This window comes from Scyliorhinus torazame, chromosome 25 (genome assembly GCF_047496885.1).
Source record: "Scyliorhinus torazame isolate Kashiwa2021f chromosome 25, sScyTor2.1, whole genome shotgun sequence".
Lineage (NCBI taxonomy): Eukaryota > Metazoa > Chordata > Chondrichthyes > Carcharhiniformes > Scyliorhinidae > Scyliorhinus > Scyliorhinus torazame.
Window position 1 is genome coordinate 7,685,964 of NC_092731.1, and position 20,789 is coordinate 7,706,752.

Sequence of the window (20,789 nt, forward strand, 5' to 3'; positions counted from 1 at the left end):
CTGCACTGTCAGAGGGTCAGTACTGAGGGAGTGCTGCACTGTCAGAGGGTCAGTACTGAGGGAGCGCCGCACTGTCAGAGGGTCAGTACTGAGGGAGTGCCGCACTGTCAGAGGGTCTGTACTGAGCGAGTGCCGCACTGTCAGAGGGTCAGTACTGAGGGAGTGCCGCACTGTCAGAGGGTCAGTACTGAGGGAGTGCCGCACTGTCAGAGGGTCAGTACTGAGGGAGTGCCGCACTGTCAGAGGGTCAGTACTGAGGGAGTGCCGCACTGTCAGAGGGTCAGTACTGAGGGAGTGCTGCACTGTCAGAGGGTCAGTACTGAGGGAGCGCTGCACTCTCAGAGGGTCAGTACTGAGGGAGTGCTGCACTGTCAGAGGGTCAGTACTGAGGGAGTGCTGCACTGTCAGAGGGTCAGTACTGAGGGAGTGCTGCACTGTCAGAGGGTCAGTACTGAGGGAGTGCTGCACTGTCAGAGGGTCAGTACTGAGGGAGTGCTGCACTGTCAGAGGGTCAGTACTGAGGGAGTGCTGCACTGTCAGAGAGTCAGTACTGAGGGAGCGCTGCACTGTCAGAGGGTCAGTACTGAGGGAGTGCTGCACTGTCAGAGAGTCAGTACTGAGGGAGCGCTGCACTGTCAGAGGGTCAGTACTGAGGGAGTGCTGCACTGTCAGAGGGTCAGTACTGAGGGAGTGCTGCACTGTCAGAGGGTAAGTACTGAGGGAGCGCCGCACTGTCAGAGGGTCAGTACTGAGGGAGCGCTGCACTGTCAGAGGGTCAGTACTGAGGGAGTGCTGCACTGTCAGAGGGTCAGTACTGAGGGAGCGCTGCACTGTCAGAGGGTCAGTACTGAGGGAGTGCTGCACTGTCAGAGGGTCAGTACTGAGGGAGTGCCGCACTGTCAGAGGGTCAGTACTGAGGGAGTGCTGCACTGTCAGAGGGTCTGTACTGAGGGAGTGCTGCACTGTCAGAGGGTCAGTACTGAGGGAGTGCCGCACTGTCAGAGGGTCAGTACTGAGGGAGTGCCGCACTGTCAGAGGGTCAGTACTGAGGGAGTGCCGCACTGTCAGAGGGTCAGTACTGAGGGAGCGCCGCACTGTCAGAGGGTCAGTACTGAGGGAGTGCCGCACTGTCAGAGGGTCAGTGCTGAGGGAGTGCTGCACTGTCAGAGGGTCAGTACTGAGGGAGTGCCGCACTGTCAGAGGGTCAGTACTGAGGGAGTGCCGCACTGTCAGAGGGTCAGTACTGAGGGAGTGCAGCACTGTCAGAGGGTCAGTACTGAGGGAGTGCCGCACTGTCAGAGGGTCAGTACTGAGGGAGTGCCGCACTGTCAGAGGGTCAGTACTGAGGGAGCGCTGCACTGTCAGAGGGTCAGTACTGAGGGAGTGCTGCACTGTCAGAGAGTCAGTACTGAGGGAGCGCTGCACTGTCAGAGGGTCAGTACTGAGGGAGTGCTGCACTGTCAGAGGGTCAGTACTGAGGGAGTGCCGCACTGTCAGAGGGTCAGTACTGAGGGAGTGCTGCACTGTCAGAGGGTCTGTACTGAGGGAGTGCTGCACTGTCAGAGGGTCAGTACTGAGGGAGTGCCGCACTGTCAGAGGGTCAGTACTGAGGGAGTGCCGCACTGTCAGAGGGTCAGTACTGAGGGAGCGCCGCACTGTCAGAGGGTCAGTACTGAGGGAGTGCCGCACTGTCAGAGGGTCAGTACTGAGGGAGTGCCGCACTGTCAGAGGGTCAGTACTGAGGGAGTGCCGCACTGTCAGAGGGTCAGTACTGAGGGAGCGCCGCACTGTCAGAGGGTCAGTACTGAGGGAGTGCTGCACTGTCAGAGGGTCAGTGCTGAGGGAGCGCTGCACTGTCAGAGGGTCAGTACTGAGGGAGTGCCGCACTGTCAGAGGGTCAGTACTGAGGGAGTGCCGCACTGTCAGAGGGTCAGTACTGAGGGAGTGCCGCACTGTCAGAGGGTCAGTACTGAGGGAGTGCCGCACTGTCAGAGGGTCAGTACTGAGGGAGTGCCGCACTGTCAGAGGGTCAGTACTGAGGGAGTGCCGCACTGTCAGAGGGTCAGTACTGAGGGAGTGCTGCACTGTCAGAGAGTCAGTACTGAGGGAGCGCTGCACTGTCAGAGGGTCAGTACTGAGGGAGTGCTGCACTGTCAGAGGGTCAGTACTGAGGGAGTGCTGCACTGTCAGAGGGTCAGTACTGAGGGAGTGCTGCACTGTCAGAGGGTCAGTACTGAGGGAGTGCTGCACTGTCAGAGGGTCAGTACTGAGGGAGTGCTGCACTGTCAGAGGGTCAGTACTGAGGGAGTGCTGCACTGTCAGAGAGTCAGTACTGAGGTAGCGCTGCACTGTCAGAGGGTCAGTACTGAGGGAGTGCTGCACTGTCAGAGGGTCAGTACTGAGGGAGCGCCGCACTGTCAGAGGGTCAGTACTGAGGGAGTGCCGCACTGTCAGAGGGTCAGTACTGAGGGAGTGCCGCACTGTCAGAGGGTCAGTACTGAGGGAGTGCCGCACTGTCAGAGGGTCAGTACTGAGGGAGTGCCGCACTGTCAGAGGGTCAGTACTGAGGGAGTGCCGCACTGTCAGAGGGTCAGTACTGAGGGAGTGCCGCACTGTCAGAGGGTCAGTACTGAGGGAGTGCCGCACTGTCAGAGGGTCAGTACTGAGGGAGTGCCGCACTGTCAGAGGGTCAGTACTGAGGGAGCGCCGCACTGTCAGAGGGTCAGGACTGAGGGAGTGCTGCACTGTCAGAGGGTCAGTGCTGAGGGAGTGCTGCACTGTCAGAGGGTCAGTACTGAGGGAGTGCCGCACTGTCAGAGGGTCAGTACTGAGGGAGTGCCGCACTGTCAGAGGGTCAGTACTGAGGGAGTGCAGCACTGTCAGAGGGTCAGTACTGAGGGAGTGCCGCACTGTCAGAGGGTCAGTACTGAGGGAGTGCCGCACTGTCAGAGGGTCAGTACTGAGGGAGCGCTGCACTGTCAGAGGGTCAGTACTGAGGGAGTGCTGCACTGTCAGAGAGTCAGTACTGAGGGAGCGCTGCACTGTCAGAGGGTCAGTACTGAGGGAGTGCTGCACTGTCAGAGGGTCAGTACTGAGGGAGTGCCGCACTGTCAGAGGGTCAGTACTGAGGGAGTGCTGCACTGTCAGAGGGTCTGTACTGAGGGAGTGCTGCACTGTCAGAGGGTCAGTACTGAGGGAGTGCCGCACTGTCAGAGGGTCAGTACTGAGGGAGTGCCGCACTGTCAGAGGGTCAGTACTGAGGGAGTGCCGCACTGTCAGAGGGTCAGTACTGAGGGAGTGCTGCACTGTCAGAGGGTCAGTACTGAGGGAGTGCCGCACTGTCAGAGGGTCAGTATTGAGGGAGTGCCGCACTGTCAGAGGGTCAGTATTGAGGGAGTACCGCACTGTCAAGGGTCAGTACTGAGGGAGTGCTGCACTGTCAGAGGGTCAGTACTGAGGGAGTGCTGCACTGTCAGAGGGTCAGTACTGAGGGAGTGCCGCACTGTCAGAGGGTCAGTACTGAGGGAGTACCGCACTGTCAGAGGGTCAGTACTGAGGGAGTGCTGCACTGTCAGAGGGTCATTACTGAGGGAGTGCCGCACTGTCAGAGGGTCAGTACTGAGGGAGTGCCGCACTGTCAGAGGGTCAGTACTGAGGGAGTGCCGCACTGTCAGAGGGTCAGTACTGAGGGAGTGCCGCACTGTCAGAGGGTCAGTACTGAGGGAGTGCTGCACTGTCAGAGGGTCAGTACTGAGGGAGTGCCGCACTGTCAGAGCGTCAGTACTGAGGGAGTACCGCACTGTCAGAGGGTCAGTACTGAGGGAGTGCCGCACTGTCAGAGGGCCAGCACTGAGGGAGTGCTGCACTGTCAGAGGGTCAGTACTGAGGGAGTGCCGCACTGTCAGAGGGTCAGTATTGAGGGAGTGCCGCACTGTCAGAGGGTCAGTATTGAGGGAGTGCCGCACTGTCAGAGGGTCAGTACTGAGGGAGTGCCGCACTGTCAGAGGGTCAGTATTGAGGGAGTACCGCACTGTCAGAGGGTCAGTACTGAGGGAGTGCCGCACTGTCAGAGGGTCAGTACTGAGGGAGCGCCGCACTGTCAGAGGGTCAGTACTGAGGGAGTGCCGCACTGTCAGAGGTTCAGTACTGAGGGAGGGCCGCACTGTCAGAGGGTCAGTACTGAGGGAGTGCCGCACTGTCAGAGGGTCAGTATTGAGGGAGTACCGCACTGTCAGAGGGTCAGTACTGAGGGAGTGCTGCACTGTCAGAGGGTCAGTACTGAGGGAGTGCCGCACTGTCAGAGGGTCAGTATTGAGGGAGTACCGCACTGTCAGAGGGTCAGTACTGAGGGAGTGCCGCACTGTCAGAGGGTCAGTACTGAGGGAGTGCCGCACTTTCAGAGGGTCAGTACTGAGGGAGTGCTGCACTGTCAGAGGGCCAGTACTGAGGGAGTGCTGCGCTGTCAGAGGATCAGTACTGAGGGAGTGCTACACTGTCAGAGGGTCAGTACTGAGGGAGTGCCGCACTGTCAGAGGGTCAGTACTGAGGGAGTACCGCACTGTCAGAGGGTCAGTACTGAGGGAGTGCCGCACTGTCAGAGGGCCAGTACTGAGGGAGTGCTGCACTGTCAGAGGGTCAGTACAGAGGGAGTGCCGCACTGTCAGAGGGTCAGTACTGAGGGAATGCCGCACTGTCAGAGGGTCAGTACTGAGGGAGAGCCGCACTGTCAGAGGGTCAGTACTGAGGGAGTGCTGCACTGTCAGAGGGTCAGTACTGAGAGAGTGCCGCACTGTCAGAGGGTCAGTACTGAGGGAGTGCTGCACTGTCAGAGGGTCAGTGCTGAGGGAGTGCTGCACTGTCAGAGGGTCAGTACTGAGGGAGTGCCGCACTGTCAGAGTGTCAGTACTGAGGGAGTGCAGCACTGTCAGAGGGTCAGTACTGAGGGAGTGCTGCACTGTCAGAGGGTCCGTACTGAGGGAGTGCTGCACTGTCAGAGGGTCAGTACTGAGGGAGTGCCGCACTGTCAGTGTGTCAGTACTGAGGGAGTGCAGCACTGTCAGAGGGTCAGTACTGAGGGAATGCTGCACTGTCAGAGGGTCAGTACTGAGGGAGTGCCGCACTGTCAGTGTGTCAGTACTGAGGGAGTGCAGCACTGTCAGAGGGTCAGTACTGAGGGAGAGCTGCACTGTCAGAGGGTCAGTACTGAGGGAGTGCAGCACTGTCAGAGGGTCAGTACTGAGGGAGTGCCGCACTGTCAGTGGGTCAGTATTGAGGGGGTGCAGCACTGTCAGAGGTTCAGTACTGAGGGAGTGCTGCACTGTCAGAGGGTCAGTACTGAGGGGGTGCAGCACTGTCAGAGGGTCAGTACTGAGGGAGTGCCGCACTGTCAGAGGGTCAGTACTGAGGGAGTGCTGCACTGTCAGACGGTCAGTACTGAGGGAGTGCCGCACTGTCAGAGGGTCAGTAAGAGGGAGTGCTGCACTGTCAGAGGGTCAGTACTGAGGGAGTGCCGCACTGTCAGAGGGTCAGTACTGAGGGAGTGCAGCACTGTCAGAGGGTCAGTACTGAGGGAATGCTGCACTGTCAGAGGGTCAGTACTTGAGGGAGTGCCGCACTGTCAGAGGGTCAGTACTGAGAGAGTGCCGCACTGTCAGAGGGTCAGTACTGAGGGAGTGCCGCACTGTCAGAGGGTCAGTACTGAGGGAGTGCCGCACTGTCAGAGGGTCAGTACTTAGGGAGTGCCGCACTGTCAGAGGGTCAGTACTGAGGGAGTGCCGCGCTGTCAGAGGGTCAGTACTGAGGGAGTGCCGCACTGTCAGGGGGTCAGTACTGAGGGAGTGCCGCACTGTCAGAGAGTCAGTACTGAGGGAGTGTTGCACTGTCAGAGGGTCAGTACTGAGGAAGTGCTGCACTGTCAGAAGGTCAGTACTGAGGGAGTGCTGCACTGTCAGAGGGTCATTACTGAGGGAGTGTTGCACTGTCAGAGGGTCAGTACTGAGGGAGTGCTGCACTGTCAGAGGGGCAGTACTGAGGGAGTGCTGCACTGTCAGAGGGTCAGTACTGAGGGAGTGCTGCACTGTCAGAGGGTCAGTACTGAGGGAGTGCCGCACTGTCAGAGGGTCAGTACTGAGGGAGTGCCGCACTGTCAGAGGGTCAGTACTGAGGGAGTGCCGCACTGTCAGAGGATCAGTGCTGAGGGAGTGCTGCACTGTCAGAGGGTCAGTACTGAGGGAGTGCTGCACTGTCAGAGGGTCAGTACTGAGGGAGTGCCGCACTGTCAGAGGGTCAGTACTGAGGGAGTGCCGCACTGTCAGAGGATCAGTGCTGAGGGAGTGCCGCACTGTCAGAGGGTCAGTATTGAGGGAGTGCCGCACTGTCAGAGGGTCAGTACTGAGGGAGTGCCGCACTGTCAGAGGGTCAGTATTGAGGGAGTGCCGCACTGTCAGAGGGTCAGTATTGAGGGAGTACCGCACTGTCAGAGGGTCAGTACTGAGGGAGTGCCGCACTGTCAGAGGGTCAGTATTGAGGGAGTACCGCACTGTCAGAGGGTCAGTACTGAGGGAGTGCCGCACTGTCAGAGGGTCAGTACTGAGGGAGCGCCGCACTGTCAGAGGGTCAGTACTGAGGGAGTGCCGCACTGTCAGAGGTTCAGTACTGAGTGAGTGCCGCACTGTCAGAGGGTCAGTACTGAGGGAGTGCCGCACTGTCAGAGGGTCAGTATTGAGGGAGTACCGCACTGTCAGAGGGTCAGTACTGAGGGAGTGCTGCACTGTCAGAGGGTCAGTACTGAGGGAGTGCCGCACTGTCAGAGGGTCAGTATTGAGGGAGTACCGCACTGTCAGAGGGTCAGTACTGAGGGAGTGCCGCACAGGCCAGAGGGTCAGTACTGAGGGAGTGCCGCACTGTCAGAGGGTCAGTACTGAGGGAGTGCTGCACTGTCAGAGGGCCAGTACTGAGGGAGTGCTGCGCTGTCAGAGGATCAGTACTGAGGGAGTGCTACACTGTCAGAGGGTCAGTACTGAGGGAGTGCCGCACTGTCAGAGGGCCAGTACTGAGGGAGTACCGCACTGTCAGAGGGTCAGTACTGAGGGAGTGCCGCACTGTCAGAGGGCCAGTACTGAGGGAGTGCTGCACTGTCAGAGGGTCAGTACAGAGGGAGTGCCGCACTGTCAGAGGGTCAGTACTGAGGGAATGCCGCACTGTCAGAGGGTCAGTACTGAGGGAGAGCCGCACTGTCAGAGGGTCAGTACTGAGGGAGTGCTGCACTGTCAGAGGGTCAGTACTGAGAGAGTGCCGCACTGTCAGAGGGTCAGTACTGAGGGAGTGCTGCACTGTCAGAGGGTCAGTGCTGAGGGAGTGCTGCACTGTCAGAGGGTCAGTACTGAGGGAGTGCCGCACTGTCAGAGTGTCAGTACTGAGGGAGTGCAGCACTGTCAGAGGGTCAGTACTGAGGGAGTGCTGCACTGTCAGAGGGTCCGTACTGAGGGAGTGCTGCACTGTCAGAGGGTCAGTACTGAGGGAGTGCCGCACTGTCAGTGTGTCAGTACTGAGGGAGTGCAGCACTGTCAGAGGGTCAGTACTGAGGGAGTGCTGCACTGTCAGAGGGTCAGTACTGAGGGAGTGCCGCACTGTCAGTGTGTCAGTACTGAGGGAGTGCCGCACTGTCAGTGGGTCAGTATTGAGGGGGTGCAGCACTGTCAGAGGTTCAGTACTGAGGGAGTGCTGCACTGTCAGAGGGTCAGTACTGAGGGGGTGCAGCACTGTCAGAGGGTCAGTACTGAGGGAGTGCCGCACTGTCAGAGGGTCAGTACTGAGGGAGTGCTGCACTGTCAGACGGTCAGTACTGAGGGAGTGCCGCACTGTCAGAGGGTCAGTAAGAGGGAGTGCTGCACTGTCAGAGGGTCAGTACTGAGGGAGTGCCGCACTGTCAGAGGGTCAGTACTGAGGGAGTGCAGCACTGTCAGAGGGTCAGTACTGAGGGAATGCTGCACTGTCAGAGGGTCAGTACTTGAGGGAGTGCCGCACTGTCAGAGGGTCAGTACTGAGAGAGTGCCGCACTGTCAGAGGGTCAGTACTGAGGGAGTGCCGCACTGTCAGAGGGTCAGTACTGAGGGAGTGCCGCACTGTCAGAGGGTCAGTACTTAGGGAGTGCCGCACTGTCAGAGGGTCAGTACTGAGGGAGTGCCGCGCTGTCAGAGGGTCAGTACTGAGGGAGTGCCGCACTGTCAGGGGGTCAGTACTGAGGGAGTGCCGCACTGTCAGAGAGTCAGTACTGAGGGAGTGTTGCACTGTCAGAGGGTCAGTACTGAGGAAGTGCTGCACTGTCAGAAGGTCAGTACTGAGGTAGTGCTGCACTGTCAGAGGGTCAGTACTGGGGGAGTGCTGCACTGTCAGAGGGTCAGTACTGGGGGAGTGCTGCACTGTCAGAGGGTCAGTACTGAGGGAGTGCTGCACTGTCAGAGGGTCATTACTGAGGGAGTGTTGCACTGTCAGAGGGTCAGTACTGAGGGAGTGCTGCACTGTCAGAGGGGCAGTACTGAGGGAGTGCTGCACTGTCAGAGGGTCAGTACTGAGGGAGTGCTGCACTGTCAGAGGGTCAGTACTGAGGGAGTGCTGCACTGTCAGAGGGTCAGTACTGAGGGAGTGCTGCACTGTCAGAGGGGCAGTACTGAGGGAGTGCTGCACTGTCAGAGGGTCAGTACTGAGGGAGTGCTGCACTGTCAGAGAGTCAGTACTGAGGGAGCGCCGCACTGTTAGAGGATCAGTGCTGAGGGAGTGCTGCACTGTCAGAGGGTCAGTACTGAGGGAGTGCCGCACTGTCAGAGGGTCAGTACTGAGGGAGTGCTGCACTATCAGAGGGTCAGTACTGAGGGAGTGCTGCACTGTCAGAGGGTCAGTACTGAGGGAGTGCCGCACTGTCAGAGGGTCAGTACTGAGGGAGTGCTGCACTATCAGAGCGTCCGTACTGAGGGAGTGCTGCACTATCAGAGGGTCAGTACTGAGGGAGTGCTGCACTGTCAGAGGGTCAGTACTGAGGGAGTGCCGCACTGTCAGAGGGTCAGTACTGAGGGAGTGCTGCACTATCAGAGGGTCAGTACTGAGGGAGTGCTGCACTGTCAGAGGGTCAGTACTGAGGGAGTGCCGCACTGTCAGACGGTCAGTACTGAGGGAATGCTGCACTGTCAGAGGGTCAGTACTGAGGGAGTGCTGCACTGTCAGAGGGTCAGTTGTGAGGGAGTGTTGCACTGTCAGAGGGTCAGTACTGAGGGAGTGCCGCACTGTCAGACGGTCAGTACTGAGGGAGTGCTGCACTGTCAGAGGGTCAGTACTGAGGGAGTGCTGCACTATCAGAGGGTCAGTACTGAGGGAGTGCCGCACTGTCAGAGGGTCAGTACTGAGGGAGTGCTGCACTGTCAGACGGTCAGTACTGAGGGAATGCTGCACTGTCAGACGGTCAGTACTGAGGGAGTGCCGCACTGTCAGAGGGTCAGTACTGAGGGAGTGCCGCACTGTCAGAGGGTCAGTACTGAGGGAGTGCCGCACTGTCAGATTAACTATGTTTTGAAATGTTTTCTCTGGCGACCATAGGAATTTATCTCCATTTTCTCCCCCCAGACCTATCAGAGGTTCCGTTCAGCCCAGAAACATTGAAAAGAATTTTGCCGTCGCCACGTTTAGACGAATTCCGGGGATTCCAGCGAGGCCGGAGACAGTCCGGTGAGTTTTCAGACCCCCCTCCATTCGCCCCGCTTTTCACTCGCAGTTTTCAGTCCCCCCCTCCATTCGCCCCGCTTTTCACTCGCAGCTTCAGCCTCTCCTTCCTGTTTTGTCAAACACTGAACGATTATCAAATTGCCTTTTGATAGCACAGATTTGATTATTGCTGAAAAAGAGACAGGCCGCCAAATCTTTTGAACTTGCACTTATCAGGACATGCACAAGAATACAGATTTCAGAGGGAACCACAAGTTATTCTGCACGAGAACAAGGTGCTGATTGGTTGGCCAGTGGACTGTGCTTGGCCGAGGCATTGCCATGGAGAATACACCAGGGAATTGTTGTCCCCCATCCTTTTGGTTAATTGAGAAGAGACAAGACCCGGACATATTGGCCGGGATTCTCCAATCCCGCGGCCAAGTTCTGACGCCAGCGTGAAAAGTGGCGCCAACCACTCTGGCGTCAACGGTCCCTGATATTGAGGAATGCTGCCCTTCCTAGGAGGCTAGGTCGGCACTGGAGTGGTCTCCGCAGCTCCCCCTGGCACGGTACAGGCGGTGCAAGTTAGCGCATGCGCGGATCGGCCGGTGTGAGTTCGCGCATGTGCGTGGGTTCCCGTCTCCGCGCTGGCCCCCGGGCAATATGGCGGAGCCCTGCAGGGGCCCGGCGCAGAGGAACATGGGCCCCCACGGAACCAGCCCGCCCGCCGATCGGTAGGCCCCGATCGCGGGCCAGGCCACCGTGGGGGGCCCCCCTCCAGGACGGCCCCTGCACACTCACCTTCCAGGTCCCCGGTGTGGCACCTCAGTAACCCACGCCGCGGAACTCGGCCGAACTCAGCGGCCACTCGGCCCATCCGGGCCCCGAGACTCGTCGGGGGGGGGGGGGCTTTCAACGGCCCCCGACTGGCACGGCAGCGATCCTGCGGGCGCCCCAGAATCGTCGCCGGAGAATAGGTAAGCCGGCGTCAGGACGGCGTGGCGCGATACCCGCGTCCTCCTGGGGATTCTCCGACCCAGCGTGGGGGCAGAGAATCCCAGCCATTGTTTCTGTTCACAGAGAGCAAGGCCCCCGCCTCCAGTTTCTAGTAAGTATAAGTAACCCACTTCATCCGCTCGACTGAGAATCTTAATTTGCTGTGATTGTTAGCGCACTCAGCCTTGTTCGGTCAGTGCTGGCAACAACCCGCCCTATTGAATGATGGGGCAGACCCGAAGGGTCAAATGGCCTACTTATCCCCCAAAGCCATGTGTTCTTGTGCACCTTCACCATCACTGGTCACCCAACCTTCTCCAGGGCAATTGGGGTTGGGTAATAAATGAAAGAATACATTTTTTAATTGATGTGTTGCCGGTTGGGGTTGGGGTGGGGGCTCGTTTGAGGCACAAACACCGCTCAGGCTGCCTGGGCCCTTTGGTTCTGGAACATTCTAGGTCGTTGTCACCTTGCTGTTTATGGGATCCTGCTGGGCGCGGATTGGCTGCTGCGATTCCCACATTCCGGCAGTGACTGCACTTTGGAAAGTAGTTCATTGGGTGCAGAGCCCTTTGGAATGTCCGGGGAGGTGTTAAAGGCGCTATCGAAATGCAATTGTCTTTCTTGGCCTATTTCGGAGGAACGATGAAGGGGCCCAATCTGGTGAGCACCACACAGCTGTTGATGCAACATCAGCTGGCGGCAGGAACGCAGTCGGAGATCTGCTGGATCCCAGGACCCGGATGCTGAACCTCTGGACAAGCTTCTCCCAGATGATAGGACACGGCTGTGAGATTCAGGAGGGGGGGGGTGCGGTGAGGGGGTGTCCCCCAATCCTTCAGGCAAAGGGAGAAGGTGTCGGTAACGTGTGGCACCCAGGCCAACGCTGTTCGGGTGGTGAACGCAGTGGAGAGGCTGGAAACGCGATTTCCGCACCGTGTGTGCTGGTGTCCAAGGCATTGCTCAGTCTGTGACCATGGCTGAGGACCTCGACATCATTCCCCAGCCGACGAGGGACGTGTCCCAGAAACAGTCCGACATTGCCGAGGCCCTCCGGAGCGTCCCCCGGTTGCTGAACCATCGCTGACACCATGGTGCAGACAATGGGGAGTCTCCAGGACTGCCAGCACAAGATAATTCAGAGGCCTCTGCAGCTCATTCCAGCTGCCCCTCAGTCCCATGGAGACCCCCAGGGCTCCACGGGCACCGTCGTGGAGGAGGAAGGGCTGGGGGTCAATCCGGGACCTGCCACCACGGGGGTCTCCAGTTCTTAAGAATCCCCCCCCCTCCTCACACCGGTGCATCTCAAGGGCAGCGGGCAGCACAGGGTGGCACGGCGATGCTCCAGGCCCTCGAGACGACATCCGCCAAGGGCATCAAAGGTCATGGGGCGTGGAGCAGGCAGCAGGCTGGCTCCGCCTCTGACGTGCATCCTGGGGACATACGTAGAGGTAACAGTACACCACAAACGACCAATAGGAGAGAGGAGCACTGAGTGGGCACAGGAGGTGGCGGGGCACAATCTGTCGCATGGGAAATGTCAAATGTTCACTATTAAAACATGTCACACCTGATACAGGTGAAGCCTCTGTCACGTGAATCGTCACAGTGGGCCTGTCCCACCCCCCACCCCCTCCAGGTCAGTGGTCCAAGATCAAACACCCTGATGCAGAGTCCGTCTTGAGATGTTTTTGCAAATTCACCTCGTGCAACAAGTATGGGCGGCACGGCAGCACAGCGGTCAGCACTGTTGCTTCACAGCGCCAGGGACCCGAGTTCAATTCCCGGCTTGGGTCACTGTCTGAGCGGAGTCTGCACGTTCTCCCCGTGTCTGCGTGGGTTCCCTCCGGGTGCTCCGGTTTCCTCCCACAAGTCCCGAAAGACGTGCTGTTAGGTGGATTGGACATTCTGAATTCTCCCTCAGTGTATCTGAACAGGCGCTGGAATGTGGCGACTAGGGGCTTTTCACAGTAACTTCTTTGCAGTGTTAATGTAAGCCTACTTGTGACAATAAAGATTATTATCAGTAATTGATCAGCTTAATTTTGCCAAACTCTTTCATCATCCGTCTGTACGGTGTATGATATTGGTGAGGTCTTTGCTAAGCTCATAGATGGTACCCACTTCTCGTTCATGGTGTAACTCCTAGCTAGCGCACTCTCCCTGATTGAATACTCGCTTTTTACAGATTTTCTCCTTCTTAACAATTTATATTTGCTGTTGTTATTTGACAATCTCTGAAGTATCAGGCGGAGTTAACAAACCAAACTATGCCCATAGTTTCCCCTTGAACAACCGCATTGCCGGTGAACTTTGCAGTGTAACATGTACAGTGTTCCGGTGAGATAATAGAAATTAATTTTCTCTTTTTGGTATGCTGGCTGGTCCTTCAATGATTGATAGATGCTTTAATAATTGCACAAAAAAGACTTTGAGGAATGGGGGGGGGGGTCGAATAAAAGCTGTTCGACCCGTTTGGAGGTGGAAAGCCAAGAAATGGAAACTTGAGGAATACATCCAGGTGGAGTTGGCAACTCATCCGTATTTGTAATTCCGTTTTTCCATCTCGTTCCAGAGCCTCCAGAGTTCATCTACACGCCTGAGAGGGCCAAGAAGATATTCCCTCTGCTCAACACGGAGACTCCGTTGACACTGCGGAGGGGTAGAAGGCAATCAGGTATGTACCTCCCTGTCACGTGTCTGTCACGGGCTTCCGATCGTCAGCTCCTCGATCTGAGCTCTGTTTACGGGCGAGTTCGTTCACTGCCCCACCAACAGGCCCAGAGCCTGAGCTGATGTTAAAACTCCTCCGGGACTGTTCGCACGCACACACACACACACACACACACACACACACACACACACACACAGCGAGTTGTTGGGATCAGGAAGGCGCTGCCTGAATGGAGGCAGCACATTTAATAGGGACTGTCTAAAGGGAGTTGGGGGAAGAGCGGGGCCGGAAGGGGGGGGGGGGGGGGTGACAATGAGACCAATGGACAGTTCTTTCAAAGAGCTACCACAGGCAGGGTGGGCCGAATGGCAGCTTCCTGTGCTGTCCCACTCTGCGATCTGATCTAATGTTATTGAGTTGTCTGCCTCAACACTCATTGTGTTTCATTGGGTACAATAATGAGGAGGTTGCAGGTGCTGTGCATATAATCCATAGAACCCCTACAGTGCAGAAGGAGGCCATTTGGCCCATCGGGCCTGTACCGACCCTCCGGTAAAGCACCCTAACTAGGCCCAGTCCACCGCCCAGTCCCCCATAACCCCACCTAACTGCACGCCTTTGGACTGTGGGAGGAAACCGGAGCGCCCGGAGGAAACCCACGCAGACACGGGGAGAACGTGCAGACTCCGCACAGACAGTGACCCAGCGGGGAATTGAACCCGGGTCCCTGGTGCTGTGAGGCAGCAGTGCTAACCACTGTGCCACCAGGCTGAGTGTTTGAGATCCCGCCTTGGCCTGTTGAGAGATTGATGTCCAAAGAGCCACGATATTTTTGTTTTTTAGTGAGTCTCTGGCGACTGGGAATGCGGGCAGGACAGAGATTCTTCGTGATGAAGATGTTTTCCTACCAATCCCTGATTCAATTAATAATCATTCCTTGGCAGAGCCATCGCGGTGATTGTTGTTTGATGTTATTGTTGTTTGATGTTATTGTTGTTTGATGTTATTGTTGTTTGATGTTATTGTTGTTTGATGTTATTGTTGTTTGATGTTATTGTTGTTTGATGTTATTGTTGTTTGATGTTATTGTTGTTTGATCTTATTGTTGTTTGATGTTATTGTTGTTTGATGTTATTGTTGTTTGATGTTATTGTTTGATGTTATTGTTGTTTGATGTTATTGTTGTTTGATGTTATTGTTGTTTGATGTTGTTGTTGTTTGATGTTGTTGTTGTTTGATGTTGTTGTTGTTTGATGTTGTTGTTGTTTGATGTTATTGTTTTTTGATATTGTTGTTGTTGATGTTATTGTTGTTTGATGTTATTGTTGTTTGATGTTATTGTTTGATGTTATTGTTGTTTGATGTTATTGTTGTTTGATGTTATTGTTGTTTGATGTTGTTGTTGTTTGATGTTGTTATTGTTTGATGTTGTTGTTGTTTGATGTTATTGTTGTTTGATGTTATTGTTTGATGTTATTGTTGTTTGATGTTATTGTTGTTTGATGTTATTGTTGTTTGATGTTATTGTTGTTTGATGTTGTTGTTGTTTGATGTTATTGTTGTTTGATGTTATTGTTTGATGTTATTGTTGTTTGATGTTATTGTTTGATGTTATTGTTGTTTGATGTTATTGTTGTTTGATGTTATTGTTGTTTGATGTTATTGTTTGATGTTATTGTTGTTTGATGTTATTGTTGTTTGATGTTATTGTTGTTTGATGTTATTGTTGTTTGATGTTGTTGTTTGATGTTATTGTTTGATGTTATTGTTGTTTGATGTTATTGTTTGATGATGTTGTTTGATGTTATTGTTTGATGTTATTGTTGTTTGATGTTATTGTTGTTTGATGTTGTTGTTGTTTGATGTTGTTGTTGTTTGATGTTGTTGTTTGATGTTGTTGTTGTTTGATGTTGTTGTTTGATGTTGTTGTTGTTTGATGTTATTGTTGTTTGATGTTATTGTTGTTTGATGTTGTTGTTGTTTGATGTTGTTTGATGTTGTTGTTGTTTGATGTTATTGTTGTTTGATGTTATTGTTGTTTGATGTTATTGTTGTTTGATGTTGTTGTTGTTTGATGTTGTTGTTGTTTGATGTAGTTGTTGTTTGATGTAATTGTTGTTTGATGTTGTTGTTGTTTGATGTTGTTGTTGTTTGATGTTGTTGTTGTTTGATGTTGTTGTTGTTTGATGTTGTTGTTTGATGTTGTTGTTGTTTGATGTTGTTGATGAGTGCCGCTCACCCATCCTCTCGATACCCGTTGGTTCCCAGTGAAGCAACCTCTCAAAGTTAAAATTCTTACTGATGTACTTAAATCCCTCCATGGCCCTCTCCCCTCCCTATCTCTGAAATCTCCTCCGCCCGCACAACCCTCTGCGACCTCTGAACCCCTGCAGTTCTGGCCTCTCTGTCCCCCAGGCCTCATCTAATGACTGGCCAATATCTTGACCTCCTTAAGCGTCACTCCCCCCTGCCACCACTCTCCGCAGCGTTTTCGGATAGAGTTCTAGAACATAGAATATAGAACAGTGCAGCACAGAACAGGCCCTTCGGCCCTCAATGTTGTGCCGAGCATTGTCCGAAACCAAGATCAAGCTATCCCACTCCCTGTCATTCTGGTGTGCTCCATGTGCCTATCCAATAACCACTTGAAAGTTCCTAAAGTGTCCGACTCCACTATCACAGCAGGCAGTCCATTCCACACCCTAACCACTCTCTGAGTAAAGAACCTACCTCGGACATCCCTCCTATATCTTCCACCCTGAACCCTTTAGTTATGCCCCCTTGTAACAGCTACATCCACCCGAGGAAATAGTCTCTGAACGTCCACTCTATCCCCCTCATTATCTTATAAACCTCTATTAAGTCGCCTCTCATCCTCCTCTGCTCCAATGAGAAAAGCCCTAGCTCCCTCAACCTTTCCTCATAAGACCTATCCTGCAAACCAGGCAGCATCCTGGTAAATCTCCTTTGCACCCTTTCCAATGCTTCCACATCCTTCCTATAATGAGGTGAACAGAACTACACACAATGCTCCAAATGTGGTCTCACCAGTGTCATGTATAGTTGCAGCATAACCCCGCGGCTCTTAAACTCAAGCCCCCTGTTAATAAACGCTAACACACTATAGGCCGCCTTCACGGCTCTATCCACTTGAATGGCAACCTTCAGAGATCTGTGGACATGAACCCCAAGATCTCTCTGTTCCTCCACATTCCTCAGAACCCTGCCATTGACCCTGTAATCCGCATTCAGGTTTTTTCTACCAAAATGAATCACCTCGCACTTATCAGGGTTAAATTCCATCTGCCATTTTTCAGCCCAGCTCTGCATCCTATCAATGTCTCTTTGCAGCCTACAACAGCCCTCCACCTCATCCACCACTCCACCAATCTTGGTGTCATCAGCAAATTTACTGACCCACCCTTCAGCCCCCACCTCCAAGTCATTGATAAAAATCACAAATAGCGGAGGACCCAGCACTGATCCCTGTGGTACACCGCTGGTAACTGGTCTCCAGTCTGAACATTTTCCATCCACCACCACCCTCTGTCTTCTATGTGATAGCCAGTTACTGATCCAATTGGCCAAATTTCCCTCTATCCCACACCTCCTTACTTCTGTGCACTGTGGAAGGACATGGGCTATTGCTCAACCCGTGAGGAACAAGGTGTTAATAAAACGAGTGAGCTAAGATGTGTTTCTTGTCATTTCAGAACCAAGCAAGCAGATTCAGGCAGCGATTGAGCAGAATGGTAGGTGATTTCTTGGTTGACTGGAGTCTCTTCAATCAGCTCCACTGTTTATTTGAGTTGGGTCCTTTGCATGTGGGTGTGTTGATAAGACATGTGCAGTTTTGTAAAAGCATGCACTTGCCTTCCTGTCACCTGGCTGCAAAATCAATTTAGCTAATCCCATCCGACTACACGCGCGAACACGGATTGAACACTCAAACACGCATTGAACACACAAACATCAATTTGAACATATGAAAATACATACAAACATTCAGACACACATTGAACACAGGGACATGCATTCAAATACGAACATACATTGAACACATGAACCTGCAGGCAAAAATACATACGAATTAAGAACAGGAGTGGGCCATTCGGCCCCTCGAGTGCTCTGTCAAGATATGGATCACCTGATTGTGGCCTCAGATCCACTTTCCTGTCCACGACCTGCCCACCCCCGCCCCACCCCCCCCCCACACCGCCATACACTTTGACTCCATGTGAATCAATAATCTGAATTCGGGGTGGCACGGCCGCACAGTGGTTAGCACTGCTGCCTCACGGCGCCGAGGACCCGGGTTCAACCCTGGCCCCGGGTCACTGTCCGTGTGGTGTTTGCACATTCTCCCCTAAAACACTTTTAAAAAAACATGCACACACATGTGCAGACTCAAAAACCAATGTGCTCACTCACACTCACAAACCAGTGTGCTCACACACATGCACACTCACACACTCACAAACCAGTGTGCTCACACACATACACACTCACACACTCACAAACCAGTGTGCTCACACACATACACACTCGTACACTCACAAACCAGTGTGCTCACACACATACACACTCACACACTCACAAACCAGTGTGCTCACACACATACACACTCACAAACCAGTGTGCTCACACACATACACACTCGTACACTCACAAACCAGTGTGCTCACACTCATACACACTCACACACTCACAAACCAGTGTGCTCACACACATACACACTCACACACTCACAAACCAGCATGCTCACACACGTACACACTCACACACTCACAAACCAGTGTGCTCACACACATACACACTCACACACTCACAAACCAGTGTGCTCACACACATACACACTCACACACTCACAAACCAGTGTGCTCACACACATACACACTCACACACTCACAAACCAATGTGTTCACACTCATACGCACTCGTACACTCACAAACCAGTGTGCTCACACACATACACACTCACACACTCACAAACCAGTGTGCTCACACACATACACACTCACAAACCAGTGTGCTCACACACATACACACTCACACACTCACAAACCAGTGTGCTCAAACACATACACACTCACACACTCACAAACCAGTGTGCTCACACACATACACACTCACGCACTCACAAACCAGTGTGCTCACACACATACACACTCACACACTCACAAACCAGTGTGCTCACACACATACACACACACACTCACAAACCAGTGTGCTCACACACATACACACTCACAGACTCACAAACCAGTGTGCTCACACACATACACACTCACACACTCACAAACCAGTGTGCTCACACTCATACACACTCGTACACTCACAAACCAGTGTGCGCACACACACACACTCGTACACTCAAAAACCAATGTGCTCACGCACACTCACAAACCAGTGTGCTCACACTCATACACACTCGTACACTCACAAACCAGCGTGCTCACACACGTACACACTCACAAACCAGTGTGCTCACACACATACACACTCACACACTCACAAACCAGTGTGCTCACACACATACACACTCACACACTCACAAACCAGTGTGCTCACACTCATACACACTCGTACACTCACAAACCAGTGTGCTCACACACATACACACTCACACACTCACAAACCAGTGTGCTCACACTCATACACACTCACACACTCACAAACCAGTGTGCTCACACACACACACTCAAAAACCAATGTGCTCACTCACACTCACAAACCAGTGTTCTCACACTCATACACACTCGTACACTCACAAACCAGCGTGCTCACACACGTACACACTCACAAACCAGTGTGCTCACACACATACACACACACACTCACAAACCAGTGTGCTCACACACATACACACTCACACACTCACAAACCAGTGTGCTCACACACATACACACTCACACACTCACAAACCAGTGTGCTCACACTCACACACACTCACAAACCAGTGTGCTCACACACATACACACTCACACACTCACAAACCAGTGTGCTCACACTCATACACACTCGTACACTCACAAACCAGTGTGCTCACACACACACTCGTACACTCAGAAACCAATGTGCTCACTCACACTCACAAACCAGTGTGCTCACACACATACACACTCACACACTCACAAACCAGTGTGCTCACACTCATACACACTCGTACACTCACAAACCAGTGTGCTCACACACACACTCGTACACTCAGAAACCAATGTGCTCACTCACACTCACAAACCAGTGTGCTCACACTCATACACACTTGTACACTCACAAACCAGCGTGCTCACACACGTACACACTCACACTCACAAACCAGTGTGCTCACACTCATACACACTCGTACACTCACAAACCAGTGTGCTCACACACACACACTCGTACACTCAGAAACCAATGTGCTCACTCACACTCACAAACCAGTGTGCTCACACTCATACACACTCGTACACTCACAAACCAGCGTGCTCACACACGTACACACTCACAAACCAGTGTGCTCACATACATTCACACTCGTACACTCACAAACCAGTGCGCGCACATACATCCACACTCACACACTCACAAACTAGTGTGCTCACACACAGACACACTCACACAGCCACAACCAAGTGTGTTCATACACGTACACACTCGTACACTCACAAACCAGTGTCCTCACACTCATACACACACAAACTATGTGCTCACACACATACACACTCGTACACTCACAAACCAGTGTGCTCACACTCATACACACTCATACACTCACAAACCAGCGTGCTCACACACATACACACTCGGACACTCACAAACCAGTGTGCTCACACTCATACACACTCACACAGCCACAGCCAAGTGTGTTCATACACGTACACACTCGTACACTCACGAACCAGTGTCCTCACACTCATACACACACAAACTATGTGCTCACACACATACACACTCGTACACTCACAAACCAGTGTCCTCGCACTCATACACACTCATACACTCACAAACTATGTGCTCACACACATACACACTCGTACACTCACAAACCAGTGTCCTCACACTCATACATACTCGTACACTCACAAACCAGTGTGCTCACACACACACACTCGTACACTCAAAAACCAATGTGCTCACTCACACTCACAAACCAGTGTGCTCACACTCATACACACTCGTACACTCACAAACCAGCGTGCTCACACACGTACACACTCACAAACCAGTGTGCTCACATACATTCACACTCGTACACTCACAAACCAGCGTGCTCACACACGTACACACTCGAACACTCACAAACCAGCGTGCTCACACACACACACACTCACAAACCAGTGCGCGCACATACATTCACACTCACACACTCACAAACTAGTGTGCTCACACACAGACACACTCACACAGCCGCAACCAAGTGTGTTCATACACGTACACA

The 20,789-nt window shown here is 53.4% G+C and overlaps 1 protein-coding gene across 4 annotated transcripts in view; it reads left to right on the forward strand.

The window, feature by feature from the left end:
• The window catches only part of LOC140402281 (uncharacterized), a 285,684-nt gene that overhangs the window by 228,501 nt on the left and 36,394 nt on the right, over positions 1–20,789 (forward strand). For all 4 annotated transcript variants that reach the window (XM_072489930.1, XM_072489929.1, XM_072489931.1 and 1 more), the window contains 3 exons: positions 9,616–9,717; positions 13,268–13,369; positions 17,080–17,118. In XM_072489930.1, the coding sequence (XP_072346031.1) occupies positions 9,616–9,717; positions 13,268–13,369; positions 17,080–17,118 (243 nt within the window). The remainder of the gene's footprint in view (positions 1–9,615; positions 9,718–13,267; positions 13,370–17,079; positions 17,119–20,789) is intronic.